This window comes from Falco biarmicus, chromosome 2 (genome assembly GCF_023638135.1).
Source record: "Falco biarmicus isolate bFalBia1 chromosome 2, bFalBia1.pri, whole genome shotgun sequence".
Lineage (NCBI taxonomy): Eukaryota > Metazoa > Chordata > Aves > Falconiformes > Falconidae > Falco > Falco biarmicus.
Genome location: NC_079289.1, coordinates 40645469 through 40665811, shown reverse-complemented (window position 1 = coordinate 40665811; position 20343 = coordinate 40645469). Strand labels below are relative to the sequence as shown.

General features: G+C 35.9%; 1 protein-coding gene across 2 annotated transcripts in view; it reads left to right on the top strand.

Moving 5' to 3' along the window:
- Nucleotides 1–7458, top strand: part of LOC130144757 (protocadherin-9-like) — a 469661-nt gene extending 462203 nt beyond the window's left edge. For both annotated transcript variants that reach the window (XR_008820233.1, XM_056328866.1), the window contains exon 3: nucleotides 1059–7458. Coding sequence is in view for 1 of the 2 variants with exons in the window: in XM_056328866.1 (XP_056184841.1) it covers nucleotides 1059–1432 (374 nt within the window). In the remaining variant the exon portion in view is untranslated. The remainder of the gene's footprint in view (nucleotides 1–1058) is intronic.
- Nucleotides 7459–20343: the final 12885 nt, after the last annotated feature.

Genomic DNA, 20343 nt, shown 5'->3' with positions numbered 1-20343 from the left:
AAATTAAGCCATTTAGAAATGCAGTGAGACTGAGAGGAATTCAGTGCCGCTGAAGACACGGGTGACCTGTCTGCTTGATTACAAGATGCCTGCAGCTGGCCAGCTGTGTCCTCAGCAGTGTGTGAAGAATTATGTGGATATTTAATATGCATAGTACTTCAGCAGACTTCATTTCTGTCTCCTGTGGTCTCATATTCCTGACTTAGAAAGAATTACGAGAGCAATTCTTTCCTAAACTCAAGATTTACATAAGCCACCTTTTTTTATTTACCCCTTGATTTTTATGGGTGCATAGAAGTTATCTGAGATGTGTTTAATGGTCAGAAGAATTACAGATTTTATTCTCTTTCATGTTGTAATGTTTTGAAGTGTTTCATGGTTTCATATTAAATATGGCAAAGTTTAAGTACTTTCTTACTAGTTGGGAGTGCACATCATAGTTTTATACACAGGGTAAATGTCTAGAACTATGCACCAAACTAAGTTTGTAAAATAATGGACATGAGAATGATCCTGCGTACAAAGTGTTCCTTTGGGCAAGCCCATTTTTGGACGGTGCCGTTGTTTCTCAGTTTGCGGTAGCTGTCAGCTCCCCGAGGCTCTGCAGAAGTGGAGTGATTTGAGAGCAGAAGAGCACACATCCAAATCACAGGCCTTTACAAGCAACGTTAATTCTCACTCAGAATCTGCAAGGGTGTATTTACTTCCTCTGACATTTTCACCTACGTAACTATTTTCTTAGTGTGACAGAAAAAGGGCATTAAGTTTATTCATAGTAGGATCTGGGACTGATAACATAGGACTAATTGAAATGTATTTCCACTTTGGGGAGCTATATAGGGAGAATATACAGAGAGTATATAGCCTACAAAGGAACTTCTCTCTAATAGAATGAAAATGTGTGTAGGATTAACCACTACAATATATTGTTGAAGAATAATTGTTAATTTTCTCATGAGGTATATGTATAAAGGTAATGCTAGATATCACAATCTAATACTATGTCTTTTTTTTTTCTTCCTCCCTCTTTCTTTTTTCTCTTTGTTTTTATTCAACAGATGGGCCTCTTGGTCCACGAGGATTAGCTGAAGCTACAGAGATGTGTACTCAAGAATGCCTGGTTTTGGGTCACTCAGACAACTGTTGGATGCCTCCCAGCCTGGGCCCATACCAACAGCCAAAGTCTCCTCTCTCCACCTTTGCACCTCAGAAAGAATGGGTTAAGAAGGACAAACTAGTTAATGGACACACATTGACCAGGACCTGGAAAGAAGATAGCAACAGAAACCAGTTCAGTGACCGAAAGCAGTATGGTTCCAGTGAGGGCCATTTCAACACTGGCAACCACATGACTGACATTCCTCTGGCCAACTTGAAGTCTTATAAACAGGCCTCAGGAGCTGTTGAGAGTCCAAAGGAGCACCAGCTATAAGAAATGGTTACTCTGGACCAATGACTTTAGCCTACTTAGACTTGCTAATACTATGTGTGTGTCAGAGCTTTATGTACTGGGTAGGCCTCTAGAACTATGCTTCACCTAGCAGAGATATGCATATCTTTATGTTAGCGTCGTGGAAGGTATGATGTCCTGCAAGATGGAAGAGTGTTTCTACTAGTTGTGTGGTTTTGTTAAATAGACATGATTAAAATCTGCAGAAATCTCTCCAGTTTGCAAATAGCCTTTTTGTTTGTTTGTTTGATTTTTGACCCTGGACTGCTGCTATGAACAACAGAAGATGCATTTGGAGAGTGAGAGTGCGAGAAAGTTCAGTGGATTGCAATGATTGAAAAGCATATCCAGTTAGAAAATTGTGCTTTTGTTCTCATTGATCTATGCTGGGACCGTTATACTTGAGATAATATTGCAAACAAAGCAAATGAAACTGTAAACATTAAACCTGTTGTGCTATTAACAATGTTAGGGGACACTTATAAGTCCATCAGTGTTCAAATAGTTGTAAATAGAAAGTTATTACTTACAATTTTTGTGTACTTATAACGTTCACTTGAAAAGATATACTGTAGCATATTTCTGTGTTTCACAGTTGCTTTTTACTTTCTTTCATTTGCTTCCTGTTGTTTTGCTTTTATTTTCAGTGATGGTGTTTCTGTGTTAGTAGTCTGTCTGACACACAATGTTCCAAGGAACTCTAAACACTTGTGTTAAACCTGAAAAAAAGGAGTGATGGGGTGGGAGGGAAGGTTGGTTGTAGAAAGGGAAAAAAAAAAAGATTTTTCTTTCTATGTAGGAGCAAATGGTGCCAGCATTCAGGTAGAATTTCTTCTTCTTCCTTTCTTCTTTTTCTTTTTCTTTTTTTTTTTTTCCCCCATTTATTAATTTTAGTATTAAGAAATGAAAGGACTTGTGTAAGGGCTTGCTTAAAAATTTAACATTTTTTTTAAACTTCCATAACGTTTCATAAAACAGGGAAACTGCAAAACAAAAGGATAATATTTAAATTTGTGGTGGTGGGTGAGAGAGGGAAAGCTGTTAGTTTGGAATCCTTGATCATACTAGCTGCAGTCTGTCATTTAATGAGTGATAGCTGACATTGATCTCAGCTCTAATATATGGAGGAAATTCTACAGGAGCAAAATACAGTAATCATATTTTTCCAATTGGACAGGTGTGTGTCTATACCTAAGACAGTTTGTATTGCTGAACCAGCAGCATTTGTGTTAATCTTCATCTGCGTTAACGTTGTAGTAACACAAGTGTTTTTAGACCATAGCCACAGAATATTTAATGTGTTGTGCCTTCATGATGTAACAGAGCATTCTCCTGGTAGGCTAGTTGGGGGAAGTAAAGGGTTAAATCTCTAATTATTGCTGTTTAACTGTTTGTTATCATAGTTGGTCATTGCCTGGCAGGTACCAATATCATGTCACCTCAGTCAAACCAGCAGAGTGACTCCTAATGTTATTAAGATCTGAGTTGCACGCAAAGCAAATCCAAATCCAGCATTTTTAGATGGTTTTTGTTAAGGCATGACAGATGATTTACACAAATAAATAGCATGCAAAAAACAAAAAAAGGTAAAAAAAAAAAGTCCTTACAGAAAAAAGCAAAAGTTACTTATGCCACATTGACACATCAGTCTTAAAGTAATAAAGTTAGCTAATCTGAAGATTATTTTATTCTTACCAAAAATAGAACGTGGGTTTTTTTATTATTCTTTTGTATATAGCAGTTCATTAATTTTTTTTTTACGTTTCTATCCCTCCACAGTATAAAAGGCATAAAAATGGGTTAGGGGTGCATTGCTTATTGCAGTACTTATGTCAGTTTGTGAGGGGTGTTTGATGACTTTGACAGAATAAATATCTAACCAATTATCCTTGTTACTGCTTTGCCAGTTCAACGTTATTTAGTTATTCAGCTCTTGCAATAAATGTTCTGAATTCCTGATTGTGTTGTGTTAGTTCTTGGGCAGAAGCCTAAGGGACTTTATTCTTGTTAATTTCTCTTTTCTTTCTGTTGTTGTTGGTTTTTTGTCTCTTTGTTTCATTCTGGATTTCCAGTTATTTTTCTATGCATATCATGGTCCATTTGGTTCATTTAGATATGTATAAAAATGGAATATACAACAAATGATAAATCCTGAGGGCCATATTCTGTCATTCCTATGGTAAGTAGGAACTTATTCAAAATGAGTTATTTGAAATAAGTGTTACATACCCAGCACAAAGGTGACAGAATCTAGCTCAGATTTGTTAGGCATACAAGCACATGTGATAAGCATCCTTGCATGAGTCTTTGTTACAGTGCTGTGGTAGCATATAGGAAAGTCAGCACTTACCACACCTCAGTCTTTCTTTTGAGCGTAGAATAGTCATATCAAAATACAGTAAATACTTCCTTACAAGCAAAAAATTGTGTGGTTATATAATCACTTTTCTTGCAGCACAGTAAAAAAAAAAGAAGAAAAAAAAAGGCAAACAACCTTGAAAAAGATGAATCAATAAAAGTAACCTATTTTTGAACGTGCTGAGTTTTAAAGCAGAGATCCCCTGATTTCTGTATTAAAACCAGAAATGCAATAATTATTTGAAAACCCCAATAGCACCAACGATTTTAAATTATAAGTGCCTTTCTAAACAGAATATGCTTGAAATAATTTCTATCATGGATAAAAAGTAAATAATGTGACTATTGCTACAGAGGGAGAACTATATTCTATTCCAACCTTCAGTATTTTGTGCTGCCACCAACCTGTGCAGGAGAAACACAAACAAATATGATCTAAATTTCTAGCAAGTGAAACTTCTCTCATAAAATTTTCTTAAATTCTGTGTAATTTTAGATTCTTAAGGCCTCACCCTACTTTTAATTATTTATCAAAAAAAGGCAGAAAGAAAAGAATTCAACAAGAAAATAAAAGAAAATAAAAGAAAATAGGATAAATAAGAAAGAGAAAGAAAAGAAAAAATAGGAGAAAGAAAATAAAAGAAAGAGAGCGGGAAGGAAGGAAGGAAGAAAATAAACATTTGCAGTACTGAGACCAGTATCTTAAACCCATTTAAGCCAAAGGAATGTAATGTTTTCCAGAGGTTTCTATGGAAACTGGATTTGGCCCTAAATATGTATACAGTATGTTTCCATTCATTCATAACCATTTGATTTGCTTCATCACTAATACTACTGCTGTTGCCTAAACTGCACAAGTTAAGAAAAGAAAAAGAAAACAAAGGGGGAAAAAAGAAAAAAAGTTAAATCCTGACAGGAATTCAGATGAGGAGCTTAAAAAAAAAAAAAATACTTACAAATCTCACTGCACAGAATGAGAAGACAACTGAATATTGGTGACAATATTTAAGTTTACTAGCTGTCAGGCTAGAAGTTACTTAAAATTATTGGTAACCTGGCATGACATGGATGCCTCTCAGATGGCAGTTCTAGCTTTTTTCTTCAGCTAGGAAGATTGGATATTCTTTGTGTACTTAATTCGTAATGCACACAGTTGAAAGACTGCTAAAAAGATGCATCAATGATTTTTTCAGTAGTCTTTTTTGTTTTCTGTCGCTGACCAAACCCCTTCGCCCAAATAGAAAATGGAAAGCATGCATATATATATATATCGGTATTTAGTCTCATTTAATCCTATGCAGTACCAACTCTTTCTAAAGATAGATGAGTCAGGACCTCTTTCTCAAGGAACTCTCTGGAGGCAGTCTAAGAAATACATGGAGCAGAATTAAGGAGGATGCAGAAATACACATCAATTTTAACAGAGATGAAAACTATATTAACAATACTTGTTTAATATGATTATTACCTTTTAGCAAGTTATTAATAGGAATCAGGATCAGAAATCATCTTAAGCATGGAGTACACTAAACTTTAATGGAGAAACTCAGGAAACTTTGGATACATGTATGGCATAAGAGCAGGAGATGTATTTCTATGTGAGAGGAAAGAACAGGAGTGATAAAGGCTGATGTAGCTGACGTGGTAAAACAAAGAAATAGGGAAAAGACGATCACAACATTGATGAGAAGTTTAATCTTGGGATGTGAAAAAAGAGAGGCACTAGTACCTTTAACAAAAGAGGACGCTGTGAAAATCATGGGACGTGGCAGTAGGTGATGTCAGGGATCCATGAGCCTCATGACATGACAAAAAGCATAGGGGTAGGATCTAATAGCCTTGGGCAGTAGTGTCTGATACCTCAAAATAAGTTACAAAACTATCTCTGCTTGCAGGAGAGCACAGCAGTGGTGTCATATCCAGCTCAGACAGAAGAACAAGTGCTGTGATGACTGATTTCTTGTGCTCCACAGCACATGTGCCAATTCAGACAGCGAAAGCAACTAAGTACTCACGACGTTACCTCTGAATGCTCAGTTCTTTCCTTTTTAGTACACTTCTTCAGCAGAATTGTGTTCCAAAGTCTCAACTTTATTTAATTTATATGCTTGCAGGCCTTGCTGCTGTGATGAAAAACTTCACAATGGAAACCAATTCTAGAGCAGAGCAAGGCATTTTACTGTACAGAAAACATGATACAATATCACCCAGAGGTGTGAATCAGCTCAGTATATCATGGACAGTAAAGCTCTAACTCAATTAATATTCGTTTTATTAACTTTCACTGCTGATCACTTTAGTGGACACATCCATCAAACCCATAATCCAAAACCACCCTTGACTTTTCCTCTTGTTCCAGAAAAGCTCTCAATGGTAGATGCTTCCTTGTAAAATTATAAGATATCCTTTTTCACACATTACTTGAGTGGAGTGACTTTTTCCAGTTTGGCTTCTCCAAAATACACCTTATATAATACAGCTGATTTGTATTATAAACTGTTTTTCTCGTGAAAGCCCATTCTATACTTTGTTTTCAACCAGTTAGGCATAGTAAGATTGTAACACAGAGGGACATACTCTAATCCTTCAGGCTTTGTTGAACTTCTTAGGAGGCAAAATATCAGGACCTTTCCCATAATTAGTAATAGGAATAGCAAGTGCTTTATTATGCAGTGGACTAGCAAATGCTTGAGAAGTAACAAATTTATCATTTCCAGGTTTTTACAATACAATGTAGTTTATAAACTGAAATTAATGCTAACAAATGCATTTTTTTAATTGACGTAGACACATCACTTCACTGGACAGTAATAGAACTTACGTGCTGATATGTATCCTCATCCTGACAAAATACTGTGCAGCTCTTTTGAAACAGAGTACATCTAATTTCTTTAGAACACAGCAGTAAGCATCCTCTTCTAGAAGCAGCTTAGCATTTCACAGGACTGGGTCCACAATGAGAAGAATATCAGAGACATGCATGTCATATGCTATGTTTTGAAGCCAGAATGCTTCCTCTAACTGAAGCATCTCATGGCTCTAACTACAGCTTTAAGCTTATACTGCTACTTAATTGTACAATAATAAAAGTATGTCTTTAACTACCAGAAAGGATCTAAAATTTCACTGTAAATTATGAAAAGAAAGAACTGAAATAATGTCCCTCATTTTCAAAAATAAGTTGTTTTTATTTTTACCACAGCCATTCTTAAATCCACCTGTTGTGCCTAGGTATTGCAACACATTCTAATATTGCATGGCATGTAAATAGATACCTTAATTACTCATAATGATATGATTATATACACATATATAGAGAGAGATTATATATATATATATATATATATACTCACTTAAATATTACCAATCACATACTTACTCAGTATTATTTAATGGAATTTTGGGACTATGGATTTTGTTGTTTGATGTACTTTAAATTGTATGACGCAGCATATTCTTAAGACTACCCTCACCAATGCTTTTGATTATTTATTCATTAAATAAAGTGCTTTCTTCTGCTTGTTATACTGTTTGTACAACCATGTGATAATGTTAAAATGGGTAAGTACTGTATGGGAATTATAACTGTTTCTTTTCTTGTCTAAATATATACCTATAACAATATTTATTAGTGATCTGAGTTTTAAGAATGTGTCTTTTTATGTGTTTACTATCTCCTTACATATGGTCGAAATTTAAGGTAAAGCTGGGACAACATTTCTTCATGTAACTCTGAATACCCCAATGGCTTTTAAATTTCCTTTTGCCTTTATTCACAAGTGAAATTAGGATGAGACCTGTACTTCAAATCAGCCATAAAATAAATGCATAATGCAGTAGTTAGGGTTTGGTTACTGTAGCTAGCGTAAGTAAACCTACATTCTTCATTTCTCAGGTAATGATATATTAAGCTTCAAGTGGGTGAAGGAGAAGCTCTTCACTTGGAGGATAATATTTAGAACAGCTGATTTAAGAGAAGATGAGTCAGAAATCTTGTACACTAAAGAGTGGGGTTTTTTTTCATTTTTCACAGTCAGTTTCCATCTTTGTTTTGTAGAAAGCATCAATTAGAATGTGTGCTTCTTTGAGGAGCTCAGAACGTTTATTGCTGATAAAACTGTGAACTGGATTTGGTAACCCTTAGTTATATCAAAGTCAATGGGAGTTTTCTTGATCCTTTAAAAAATCAGTGTTTCACCAGCATTTAGATGTGCATTTGTGAGGAGGAAACTCATCCTCTGCTTTCTTTGCATTGACTGCAATATTCCATAGAAAGATTGCTCCCTTCCCTTCTTTCCCACCTTATTGTCTTGGATGCTTCCTGGACAGGGCTGCAGTGTCATGAAATGGTAGACTGAACTTGAAACAGATGAGGGTTCCTAGTACCCAAATTGGACAGCTCTTTTAAGTTCCTTGGTTCCTTTTTAGGAAATGCCAGATAGGCACTGTTTCCACCAGGCATTACCTAAGACTCTCTCCTACAATTTGCTTTTTCTCACATCACTTGAGAACCCACCTGTACTCCTCAAAGATTTCAACATTAAGCTGAATCTGTTCCTATGTTATGTTTACCTGTACCACGTCCTTCCTAGGGTATACAGAGGTCTTTTTTTCCTATTTTTTTTCAGGTAGGGAACTGAAAGTGGGATCTGTGTGGTCCTGCAGCTATGTGGACATTTTTGAGAACTTATCATATGGGTACTAATAAAAAAGAAGGCTGTTGACCTAATTGGTTACAATGGAGCACATGAGAGAGAGTGTAGCAGAAAGATGGATAAGGGAGGGGATAGCAGAAGGCTGTATGTGGTAGGGAAGCAGTAAACTATGGCAGCAGTGAAAAGAGTAAGTTTGAATTTGATGAGGAAAAATATTATGAAGGCCTTTAAAGACACGTTCTAAGTCTTCGTATCTCTGTAACACCATAAAAGTATACCCTCCTGTCTGTATAAGCTTGTCTACACACAGAATATTTAACACTATTTTCTTGTGAAAAAGGGGTATCGAGAATTATGGCAAGGCTGTATCATTCTTCTGATTAATTTCTGCCATTTAGTATTCACATTCCTTCTAAGAAATGCTAACTTTTTGAGACATTGCTCCTCTGCCTGCCACATGAATATAGAGACCAGAAACAATATCATGCAACTTCAGTAACTGAACACTGAGTTTGACTAGTGAATTCTTAATATTAAATGCTTATAAACCTGTTAGCTACAGATAGCTTGCAAATAATCCATAGGTCTGAATGAATAAGAAATTATCTGTTACCAATTAGAAAAGAGAAGGAAAAAAAAAGAAAAGATAATACATAAAAATTAAACTCCTGATAAACAATGCAGACACTTCTACCCCCCAACCTCCCACAAAAGAGCACATCTGATAAAGATGAAGTCTTAATGCCATAAAGTGATTGGTGCATTTTTTTTTCCATGTGCAACATTCTGCAGAATTCAGAACGGGTTGTGAAGATGTTTGTGTTCTAATCTGATATTTAAATCAATTCAATGTGAGATTAAAGAACTTCAGGTACATAAAAACAAAAATCTGATATCACAATAATATAATTTTTTTTTTCTACTGCGAGTCACTATTTAATCATTATGCAACAAGTGCTATATCCTTCTTGCTGCTGGGTAAGGAGATTCTTTAAAGACAGTGCACTTCAAGTTTATAAATATTACTTTCTATTTTTTATAATGCAAGTTTATAGTTTGTTTTCTTTTGGAAAAAGAAAGTTTGGATTCTGTTTACAGTGTTTGTACTTTTGATTTTTTTAGTATTTCTTTTTAAGATTTTTTTTCAAGAATTTTTTTCAGTATTATTTACCATAGGGAATGGTATAAGCCTGTGCTCTTACTGCGTGATCTTGTACTCCTAGGACACTTGAGCTATCTTCAATAGGAAATTCTTCTACATTATTGATAAAGATCATGCATAATTACCGTCCACCATGTGGTGTTAAGCCCCCAAGAGACAAAAGAAAAAGAAAGGGAGGCAGCCACATAAAGACAATTTTTTTATTCACACAAAATACTGTACTGTGTTATGAAAGCAAAATTTACAATGGCCTATTCATTCAAGTCAGAACTACCTACTTACTGATGCTGACTGATTCAGCAACACACCCTTTGTTTCCTTTTTTAGGAACACCACCAAATGAAATTGTGAACAGTTATGCCTCATGATGGGTCAAAAACCTCATTCTGAAAATGATCTGAAACATGACGAGTCTCTGGATATATGGACTTCGAGGGAATGCAATCTTAGGCAGGTCTATGGCTCCTTAGTTTTAGGTCCACAGCGGAGCAACTTTTTAAACAAGTTCCCTAACATGTAAAGAGCTATGTTTGAAGATCTTCAGAAAGAAACCTTTTATTCCCAAGTTTATACACACTAGCTCTCTGCTTTGTGGAGAATCAGAGTGCAGAACCTATTCCAAACTTTGCAGCTGACAGCTGCAAAGTCTCTGGATACTTTACCATATCAAATTACCCATCACTAGTATTGAAACCCTGGAAACCTATAAGCAGAACAACAGTGAAAGAGAAATTGAAGTTAATACGTGAACCCTCTGGTTAAAAAAGAAGGCAAAGAAACTTTGTGAAAGGATGAGGGAAAGATAGGTACAAGATTTTTTGATGATTTTTTTCTTTGTAAAACGTAGCTGCAGGGAAGTATATTGCTAATACTGTGGGGTTTTCTGGATGTCCTACTATGCATGGTTCGATTACCATGCTAAAGGCTAAACTCAATAAACTTACAAGCAACAATTCTACACAAATATGCATTCAGTTAATATATGTTTTTCCTATAGGAAGTACAAAGAAATTGAATTTATCTGCATTTCTAGACTATCAACTGCATGATTACTATTTATAATAAGCTTGCAGTCACAGACTCTGTAATTCTTAAGTCCTGAACAATTGCATAATTACTAATTCAACTACATTAGCATTGGGAGTAGACAAGGATGATTTCAAAAGGGATACTACTGATTTAATGAGGTCTCAGTCTGTACATTTTCAAAATTACAGAAATTCTGTTTAACACCCATTGATGCTTTGGGGTATTTGAACTGCCAACCAAAAAAAAAAGCATTAAAAAATGAAAAACAAACAGAAATGAGAATGAGATTGCATTTTTCATGATATGCAGCTACCAAAATATTATTTCCTGACTATTTTCCAACAGTCTGGCTGGCTTCACTACAGACTGGTTGCTGCTGAATCTATTGAATACCTTAAGCTGCCATTTGTGACAGTGCTTTTGTATTTTGAATGTTTATGGCATTCTGATTGTGCTAGAATAAACATGACAATAGGCCACGGGCACAGAGGAGCTATTCTGAATTCATTGCCCTTCTCTTGTATTTGCCACCTCATTTTTTTGTGATAGGCAGGAGCTGATCACATCCTCAAGTTGTGGAGCTGGCATTTTGCTGAAAGTAAATAGTTGGATGGTCTGTCTAGAGAGGAATTTGTAAAATTTTGTGAAAGTTGCTTTTTTTGTCTTGAAGATCTCATTATTCTGCAAAGGTCCCTATATTAAAAACTCCCTTTGATTTCTGTAGGAGATGAATTAGCTCAAGCAGTAGTTTTCATGTCAGTGGCCATTACACCAAATAAGGATGAAAGCATATGTCATTCAGAGACACCGTAAAATCCTTAAACTCACATGCCCCAAGTAATCATGCTGTGTAACCGACAATTATGTAGGTAGAGGAGTAAAGGGGAAAAACAGTCTTAATGCAGAAAGATTCAGACTGCCTAAATTATAGCATGTAGTTGCAGATCTACCACACAGCACCCAGCTGTGCCTCAGCACTACCTCTTCCCATCAACACTAAAATTAACATTGACCTCCATCAGTTTCAATATTTTTTTGGTGCTACAGTGTAGGCTCTGCACATGTTCATGAATTCCTTACACATCTCTATCCAACAAGCTGCTCGTGGACTTAGGCAAATACTGGCTTCATCAACATGTTAACTGGATAAAATCAATTAGATTCTTATCCTCAAAACAGGACACCTGAGCCTAAATTGCAAGTGTATGGGGAAATCTTAATATTTCCTAAGAAGTGAAAAATGGTGAGAGCGAAATCACAGTGTTTGCATTCCAGCCAACTTCTGAAGATCAGGCTGAGCAATATGAACCAAGTAAGGGTGTCCTCAGCTTGCTTTTTAGCCCTGTCTAGAAACAAGCATAGGTAATATGGGAGACAAGGACTACCTACAACTTTCTTTAGCATTACATAGAGATGTTATGCTATATTAGTCCCCAAATAGTAAGCATACAGTAAAAGTAAGCTCTTTGTTACATGAGCTCCTATGGCAGAGTTGTAGTGTAGGTGGCAATGTGTCACACGTGGGAGGACCTCCCCTGACTTCTTCTGGCCCATCCTTAAGCGTCAACACAGCTGTGCAAAAAGGACCTCTCTATACTTCCACCACTGAAGGACCTCTCAGCACCTCCACTACTGTTACTGAGGACAACTGACTTCTTTAGACATCCTGGGAGAGCCCTACCATCACTATGAAAAAGCTAGGATGAGCATCGGAGTGTAGACTAATGTGTCCTCTTCAAGCCAGAGCACTCTACTTACATAAGGAGTGCATATACTGCCACTGGAGAAGGAAAAAGAAATAGTAAAAGGTTCACCTGGGAGACCTCCTCAGATGTGACATGTATTTCTTTTCCACCTTTAACTTCTGCTAGTGTGTGAAATAGGCGCAATTATCTTTTGATATCATCTGCCTGGTTGTTCCCAGTCTTATTCTAGTAGCATTTCAGCCTTCTGGCTGTAAGAAATGGATGTCAATGTTCTCATGCAGTCTCTCAGTCACTCTTCCTACCTGTCTTTGCTCTACTGCAAAATCTCCTAAGATATCCAGGGTGAGTGACGTATTTTAGAAAATCCTAAGTCTCCTAACCCTGCAAGACCTGCTTCTCTCTGAATCTTCGTAACATTGGTGGAAAGGCCACTCCTTTTCATCCTTTACAGCCTCATGCAATGCACATTGGCCGTGAATTCAAAGTTTTGCACAACAAAGCATGTCCCAGAGACGATGTTGAATTGCTTCAAGACTTGCTGTAGATCACCTATATATGAGCGCAGGCAGTACCTCCATATTTTGAGGGGAAAATCCAAATTTTCAAGGCTGTCACAGGGTGTACACTTGTAGATAATTATACACAGCAGCTGCTTTCACTGTGAGGGTTTTTGAAAGGAGCAAGAAACCAGGATAGGGTGGGATGAGTTTGACTGTCTGTAAAGAAATGGAAAAAGAGGAAGAGAAAAGAAAGATGTTATATTTAATGTTTGTGCTTGCTGTACTCAAGATCAGATCTGATGTCTTCTCAGGGAATGTTTCTCTGTGATGTCTGAGACTATTATGCTTGACACAGGAATTGTACTGCTAGACCATGTAAATGTTGATGCAGATATTATTACTCTTCCCCCTCCAAAAGTAGGGAAAAACATGGAAAAAACTCAAAAGAAGAAGGAATATGTAGTCCAGTTTTGAGCTGTCAGACTCATGGAGCAGGTGGACTGCTGTGTATATGCTGTAAGTGAAGATCTTCCCCAGAACTCTGGGAGATTGCTTGGTGACCCAGAAATGCAGGCTTGCTGGTAGGAGTTAGAATTATTATGGCAGTGCTAATTCAAGCTTAGAAGAGAGGTTTTAATACTCTGGGAGGCTTTCACTTATAGAAATATTTCTTGACTTCAACACTGGCCTTAAAAGTCATGAGTTCTGCTGGAGTTTGAGGCAGCCAGGATGTCTCAAATTCAATAATGCTCCAACACAACAACCACCAACCAGGGTGCTGGACATCCTGATGTACTTAGATCACTACTTTTCTAACCTCTCTGAACTGTAACTTGCCTCTTCTCCCTTGTCCACACACAGCACCTCCTCATTTTCTTGTCCAGATTTTGCTCTGTCTGACAGTACATCCCCACACAAGTTCCTGTCCAATCACGTGTTGCCAGACTCAACCCTGAATTTTCTTTAAAGCCTGCCATTATCTGTAAGTAATCTTCAACTAAGCTGTGGGTCTTCTGTGTCAGTCAACTCCACTTGCACCAAAACCCATGTGCCATTTGTTAAGGTCCTTAAAATGTCATTATAATTCAGGTATCAGGATAGTCATGCATGGCTGCAGACTGAGTAACAACAGAACCTGGGTGTCTCCCCAGAGGTTTTATTTTGGATGGTGTTAATTGGTACTCACAGTCCAGGCAAAACTGAAGTAATGAGTGAGAGCATATTATGAATACATCTAGAAGTGGGATGTTAATTTTAATGTATGTATGTATATGTATGTATATATATATATGGACATCTACAACCCTCAAGGACATCCACTTCTAGTCAAATGAGCCATTTGTGGTTTAATTATCACAACCTATCGTAATAATTATTTTGAAAGAAAAATAAGATGGAGTTTTTATTTTCATTTTTTTTTATTTAGTCATGAGACTAATGATTTCCCTATATGTTTACCAACATCTGATAATTAATTTCAAATAAGAATTTCAAAGGCAAAGTGTATAAATAAATAAATAAATAACAAATAGTAAAAAGACTATATAATCATTCCTGTACTGGCTAATTTGAGTTGAATAATGTTAAAATGCCATAGAAACTTTTTATTTTAGTTGTTACATTGAAGAGTTTCATTGTAAATCTGGAATGAAATTGAAGGCATACATAGGTCCAGGAATTCAGACACTGAAAGCCTAATCTCAAATCTATTGAAGTTAATTAATCCTCTTCTATCATCGTTTAGATATCAAAATAATTTCATGAATAAATCATTAGCTTGACTATCTAAAGAAACAATGTGACTTTAGTTTTATTAATTAAAGTGAGGCTTTGGAATTAGTACCTTAACATCAACTTAAGTGTAAGACTATGTCTACTAGGTGGTTTTCACAAAAGAATCCCTTCTCTGACATTTACCAAATTCTTTTTGGCACCTTGTCCTTCAGGAGTGAAGAGAATACTTCTCATTGTATTGTCCTGAAATATTGTAAGGGGTGGAAAAGAAAAACAAACAAACAAACAAACAAATAAACAAAAACCAAACCCAAACACAGTGCATTACTGGAATGCCTTTTTCCAAATGGCTTAATGTGTAGTAGTAAGGGTTGCTGCTGAGATTTTCTTTTTTCTTGAATGTCTACTTTGTTTGCTATTGGTGCAATACTTCTGCTTAGATATGCAGGATCACAAGCATCAGAAATGCCTCTGAGTTGCCAAATTCAGATTTGCATTCTGCCTCCATAGGGAAGCCAGATCCAGCCATATTAGCCTCCTCTGCTTGCACTCTGTAAGGAAACCAAACACAAAGGTTAGCAGTGAACACTAATGGCCTCTTAAATGGAGACATCTCTCCTTGAAAATGTGTTAGCAAGACCATGCATGCTTCTGCTAGTAAGTTCAGGTTCAACCGAGTCTCTTCAACTTGAACTGTGGTGTACCAGTCTTACCCATCTATTGTCCTAGCAATTTTTATTACTTGAGGTTGTGTTTCAGTGTATCCTTGAAGTGGTTCATCTGTCTGTCCTGGTTACATGCTGCTTCTTCAAGTCCACAGCACACCAGCTGCTGCAGGATGCTGGTGTCTTCTATCCTAGATGTGTGACCAGCCCAGTGCAGCTGTTCTATGATGATCATGGCTACAGTCCCTGGAACATGGCTCTGCTCTGAAACTTTCTTATTGAAAATTTTATCCTGCCATCTGATGCACAATATGGTCCACAGATGGTGCAGATGACAATTGTCTAGGAGTCATATATGTCGTCACTAGTCCATGTCTTCAGATCATTTAGCAAATTGGACAACAGTGAAGCTTTATAGACTCTTAATGTGATCTGTCATTTAACATTGAGCTGCTATTTGACTCGGAGTAGCCTGCATCCTGAACCTCATGGTTCAGCACAGAAAGTTGTGGTTTTTCTTGGACTTTTTAGAAGAAAAAGAAAATAGTAGAAGAACGAGGGGAAGGGCATATTATTGTATTCTTCTAAAGGTTTGTTTGGGATTTTTTTTAGTATGGTTTCCATTGTTTAAAACAGGAAGTATTCCACTTCACATTTCTGTTGAGAATCAATGCTTAACAGGTACAGTGCACTTGTGTTTCTTATTTATTGCTATAACTCATAGGTCCTTCATGTAAGGGCCAGACTTTGATCACAGCAGGCAGCAGGGAGTTAAATGTCTTATAAATTTGAGTTTGTAGATAAACAAGTAGGCTGACACTGACAGAAGACATCTGCTTATATGTAACAAATGCTATATATAACTAATTTTACAGAGCTTATCTGTCATATTCATAATGTTCAGGACAATTTTTTTTAAAAAAAGGAAAATTTTAAAACAATAACAAAAGCCCACCACATCTGCTAACTTATCAGATTTCCCCTCTTTGCTTTGTCTATAACATAAGGGGAATGTTTCATCTCAAAGACTGCCTGCCTTCCATTCCCTTGCCTCTGAGGAAAGGACAACTAGTAAAATCTCAAGATCATATGGGGCTAGGCTTCAAAACCTTTATTTTATTGTCACTGTCAGGCTTTAAGATTGCAGGTGTGGTAAGCCCTCTGCCAGTCACATGGATGAAAAGCAGTTACTTCTGCAGTGAACCTCAGTTCTACAGTGAGTGTTTTTGTGGACCCATCATCCTGAAAAGAAAGGGAGAGAAAAAAATGTCTGGACATTCTGTCCCTGCCTTTCTATAGCCTATTTTAAGGTTATAGAATTAAAGGTTAAATTTTATGTATGGATGATGGAATTTCTCCTTTATCTGTTTTTATGGAAGAGAGTAAATGAAATCTCTCAACTTCAAATTACACTATCCTATTTCATTACTGGTATAGAGGATATCTTTTTCTTTCAGGTCTATTACAAACTATTACAGACTGTTGGGGTTTTGGGTTTTTTCTTCCCCCTGGTTATAATCTACATGACTGTGGATGACCAGAGCTGACTGATGATTTAGGTGATGGCACTGTTAAATCACATACTACTTCCATAGTACTTTTTCTTTCGCAAAATTTTCTATTTTAAGATTCTTTTCTTTAAAAAAAATAATCTAAATTACAGGCTGAACATATGTTTCCGTGAGCTTCCCAGGTGTTTAGCCTCAGTGACTACAGTTAATTTAGAACCCAGAAACATATATGAGTAATTCAACTCAAATTATTCCTTATGATGTGTTTTGCCTGTAACATACCTTATCTTTTATTCAATGAATCTCCTCCTCATTTGTCTAAATTTATTAGCTCCCATTGGAGTTCTTGCCTTTTGTATTCTTCTCTGAGGAACTAAGCATATAACCCAATGTATTTTATAAAATTGACTTAACAAGTATATGGGGTCAATTAGGTTTCTACTGGTTTGCATACTTGGCTAGTTCCTTTGAAGACTAGATCCTTTCCAGTTCTTTGCTTGAATATGACTGTACCATAGTCTGCATTCATTCCTCAGATGTGGGCATCAGACTGTTTGCCATCTTGTCCAGACTAGTAGGTAATACTAGTGCTAATAATGCCCAGTGTAAGCCTATTTCTAGTCTGACAATGGATCTTTTTTGTCCTGCTCTGAGGTTTTGTCTCCTGAACGGCACATCATCCATAATAGCCTTTAATCCTCCTCCTAATCACATCTCTTTAAAGGCTCATAGAAATCCCCAAAATGGTGTTTTGAAACCCTGAATATATGTACTAGTTTGTCTTTGTTATTTTATTGGCATGGCTAGAAATCTTTGACTCACTGTGTACTTGCTGCAAAATTTAAAGTCGGTCGACAGAAGAAAAGAAGAAACAAAGTGCTTCCTAAAAAAATAATATAAATCATTAACTGCATACTCCAGCAGACTCTGTTGACTTTCAGGCTTTTTCTCCTTTTGTGGCTACACAAACAAATTAAGTTCTATCCTCTGTATTCTACTCTCCATTAAATATTGCTATTATGCAGTGGTAAGACTTTTTCTCATAAGGAATGAATAACATTTCCCTTCCTTTCCCATCCATCCTCTTAGGACCAAAACCAGCAGTGAGTGAAAGGACTCCCAAATATAAATATTTCAAAGGAATTGAAACCCTTCCTTTAAGTATGCAACAAGTCTGTTTTTCTCTTTCAGGACTTATTAATCGTATATACTTGTCTGTTTCTGATTTTAAAATATCCTCAAAGGACGGGCCAGAAATTTACAGCTCAAATACAATGTGCGACAGAGGAACTGCAGAATATCACAGGCCATCTACATAGGTTTCACAAATACATTTCTGATGCTTGATCTGTGTCAAGAAAAACCCGGAATTTAATCACTTAATGGCATGTCTGTGTAGATGTAAGCAAAGGTCTAGCTGATACTGATTTGGGGTATTAGGACTGACTCTTCTCTTCAAAATTCTTTAAGTACTGTTTTCTAAGCTTATGTTTTAGGGCAAGGATTGAGTTTTTAGAGTTGAAATACAGCACAGGTATTCAAAAGTCACAGTCACTGTAGTACTACTAATTCAGCTATGTCACAAATTCCTATTACTATGTTTCTAGTATCTTGTTAAAATTCCAGTAAACTTAATATAGATGGATTATGCATATTTTTTCAACTCATACAAACTTCAGATATCAAGTTCAATAGTTTGTTTTTGCTCCAGAAACCAAGGAAAAATACATCCTTGGAAAATGAAACAATTGTTTCATGAGGAAGGGAGATACTGAGGCCTAATCCTCCACAGAGCTGCATCTGTTTTTCCACAAGCCTTCTTCCTATATCCCCTGGTACAGACCTACAGAGCAAAAAGAGCACATCTGGAACTAAACTTGTGGTGATTGACTATGCAATGCACTTGATGGATCAACCAGTTTTACAGTAAGGAAATAGAGGTTCCTTACCTCGGAGAGGAAAGGAGCACCTCCAGTTTAAATGAGCTGAAATTATGTGTATTTACAGTTAAATATTTAATATATTTTATATATCTCAACAGACTTTTTGAGTGGATTGAAGGCAGGCTTTTTTCCCCTCAATCATAACATTTTGACATTAAGATTTTCAGAGAAGGCAGACACTCTATACATTTAAACAACCTTCAAGGCTCAGGCAATTCAAATGATAAGAATTTCAAATGTCTCATTGAGTCACTTTGCCAGTTCTTCCATTGCCTGAAGATGATAAAAATCCTGACTCAATTGAGTTTCATTTTTAAGGCAATTCTTAAAAGTATGATGATAGATCACTTCATTGCATGGTGTTTCTAGGGGTTTAGTGATGTGATTTGTGTCTTTTTGGGTAAGTGTGCTGCATGTTTATGTTTATTGACAATTTGGATAATCTTATAATGTTGGGGGGGTGATGGTGTCTCTCATTTGCTGAAGATTTCCCAGTAACTGAAGGGTTTTCTAGAGTTTTTGCTGTAGTAGTTCGCTAATCTGCATCCTATTGGGAGAGCATTTCCACATTACATCTTGGGTTTCTTTGCCATGGTAGGTTTGTTCATGAGTGGTTGAGGATTTTTCTTGGGGATTTTTTCTTTTCTTTTCTTTTCTTTTCTTTTCTTTTCTTTTCTTTTCTTTTCTTTTCTTTTCTTTTCTTTTCTTTTCTTTTCTTTTCTTTTCTTTTCTTTTCTTTAGTTTTCTTTTCTTTTCTTTTCTTTTCTTTTCTTTTCTTTTCTTTTCTCTTTTCTTTTCTTCTCTTTTCTTTTCTTTTCTTTTCTTTAGTTTTCTTTTCTTTTCTTTTCTTTTCTTTTCTTTTCTTTTCTTTTTTCTTTTCTTTTCTTTTCTTTTCTCTTCTCTTTTCTTCTCTTTTCTTTTCTTTTCTTTAGTTTTATTTTATTTTCTTTTCTTTTCTTTTCTTTTTTCTTTTCTTTTCTTTTCTTTTTTCTTTTCTTTTCTTTTCTTTTCTTTTCTTTTCTTTTCTTTTCTTTTCTTTTCTTTTCTTTTCTTTTCTTTTTTCTTTTCTTTTTTCTTTTCTTTTCTTTTCTTTTCTTTTCTTTTCTTTTCTTTTCTTTTCTTTTCTTTTCTTTTCTTTTCTTTTCTTTTCTTTTTTCTTTTCTTTTCTTTCTCTTCAGTAGTGGATTTTTTTTTTTTAATACTTTCACCTCTGAAAAGCCTTTTGCTTTGATTTTAACCTTATGCTCTTTTGGAGAGATGCAGATTCATAGAACAAAAAATGGTATAACCGAAAAAAACCCAAGCAGTTTATTTTTGCTATGATGTAAATCTATGCTTCTTTATGATTTCTGTTAGAAAAATCACAGGGAAGTTCCATTATTTATAGAAATAAGAGAGAAGTTTTTTTTAGGGTAACAATTACTCTGACTGATAGGAAATGCATAGTTTCTATAGATTTTTAATGTAAAACCAAGGCAATTTAGGGATGCTGTTATGCAATAAATCCATTCACAGATTCAAGAAAGGTCTGAAACATTTTATTTCCTGTAGTTCATGTTGTTACAGTGTAGGGAAATGTTGATCCTTACCCTTACTACTACTGATTATTTCAACAAGAACTAAAGGAATT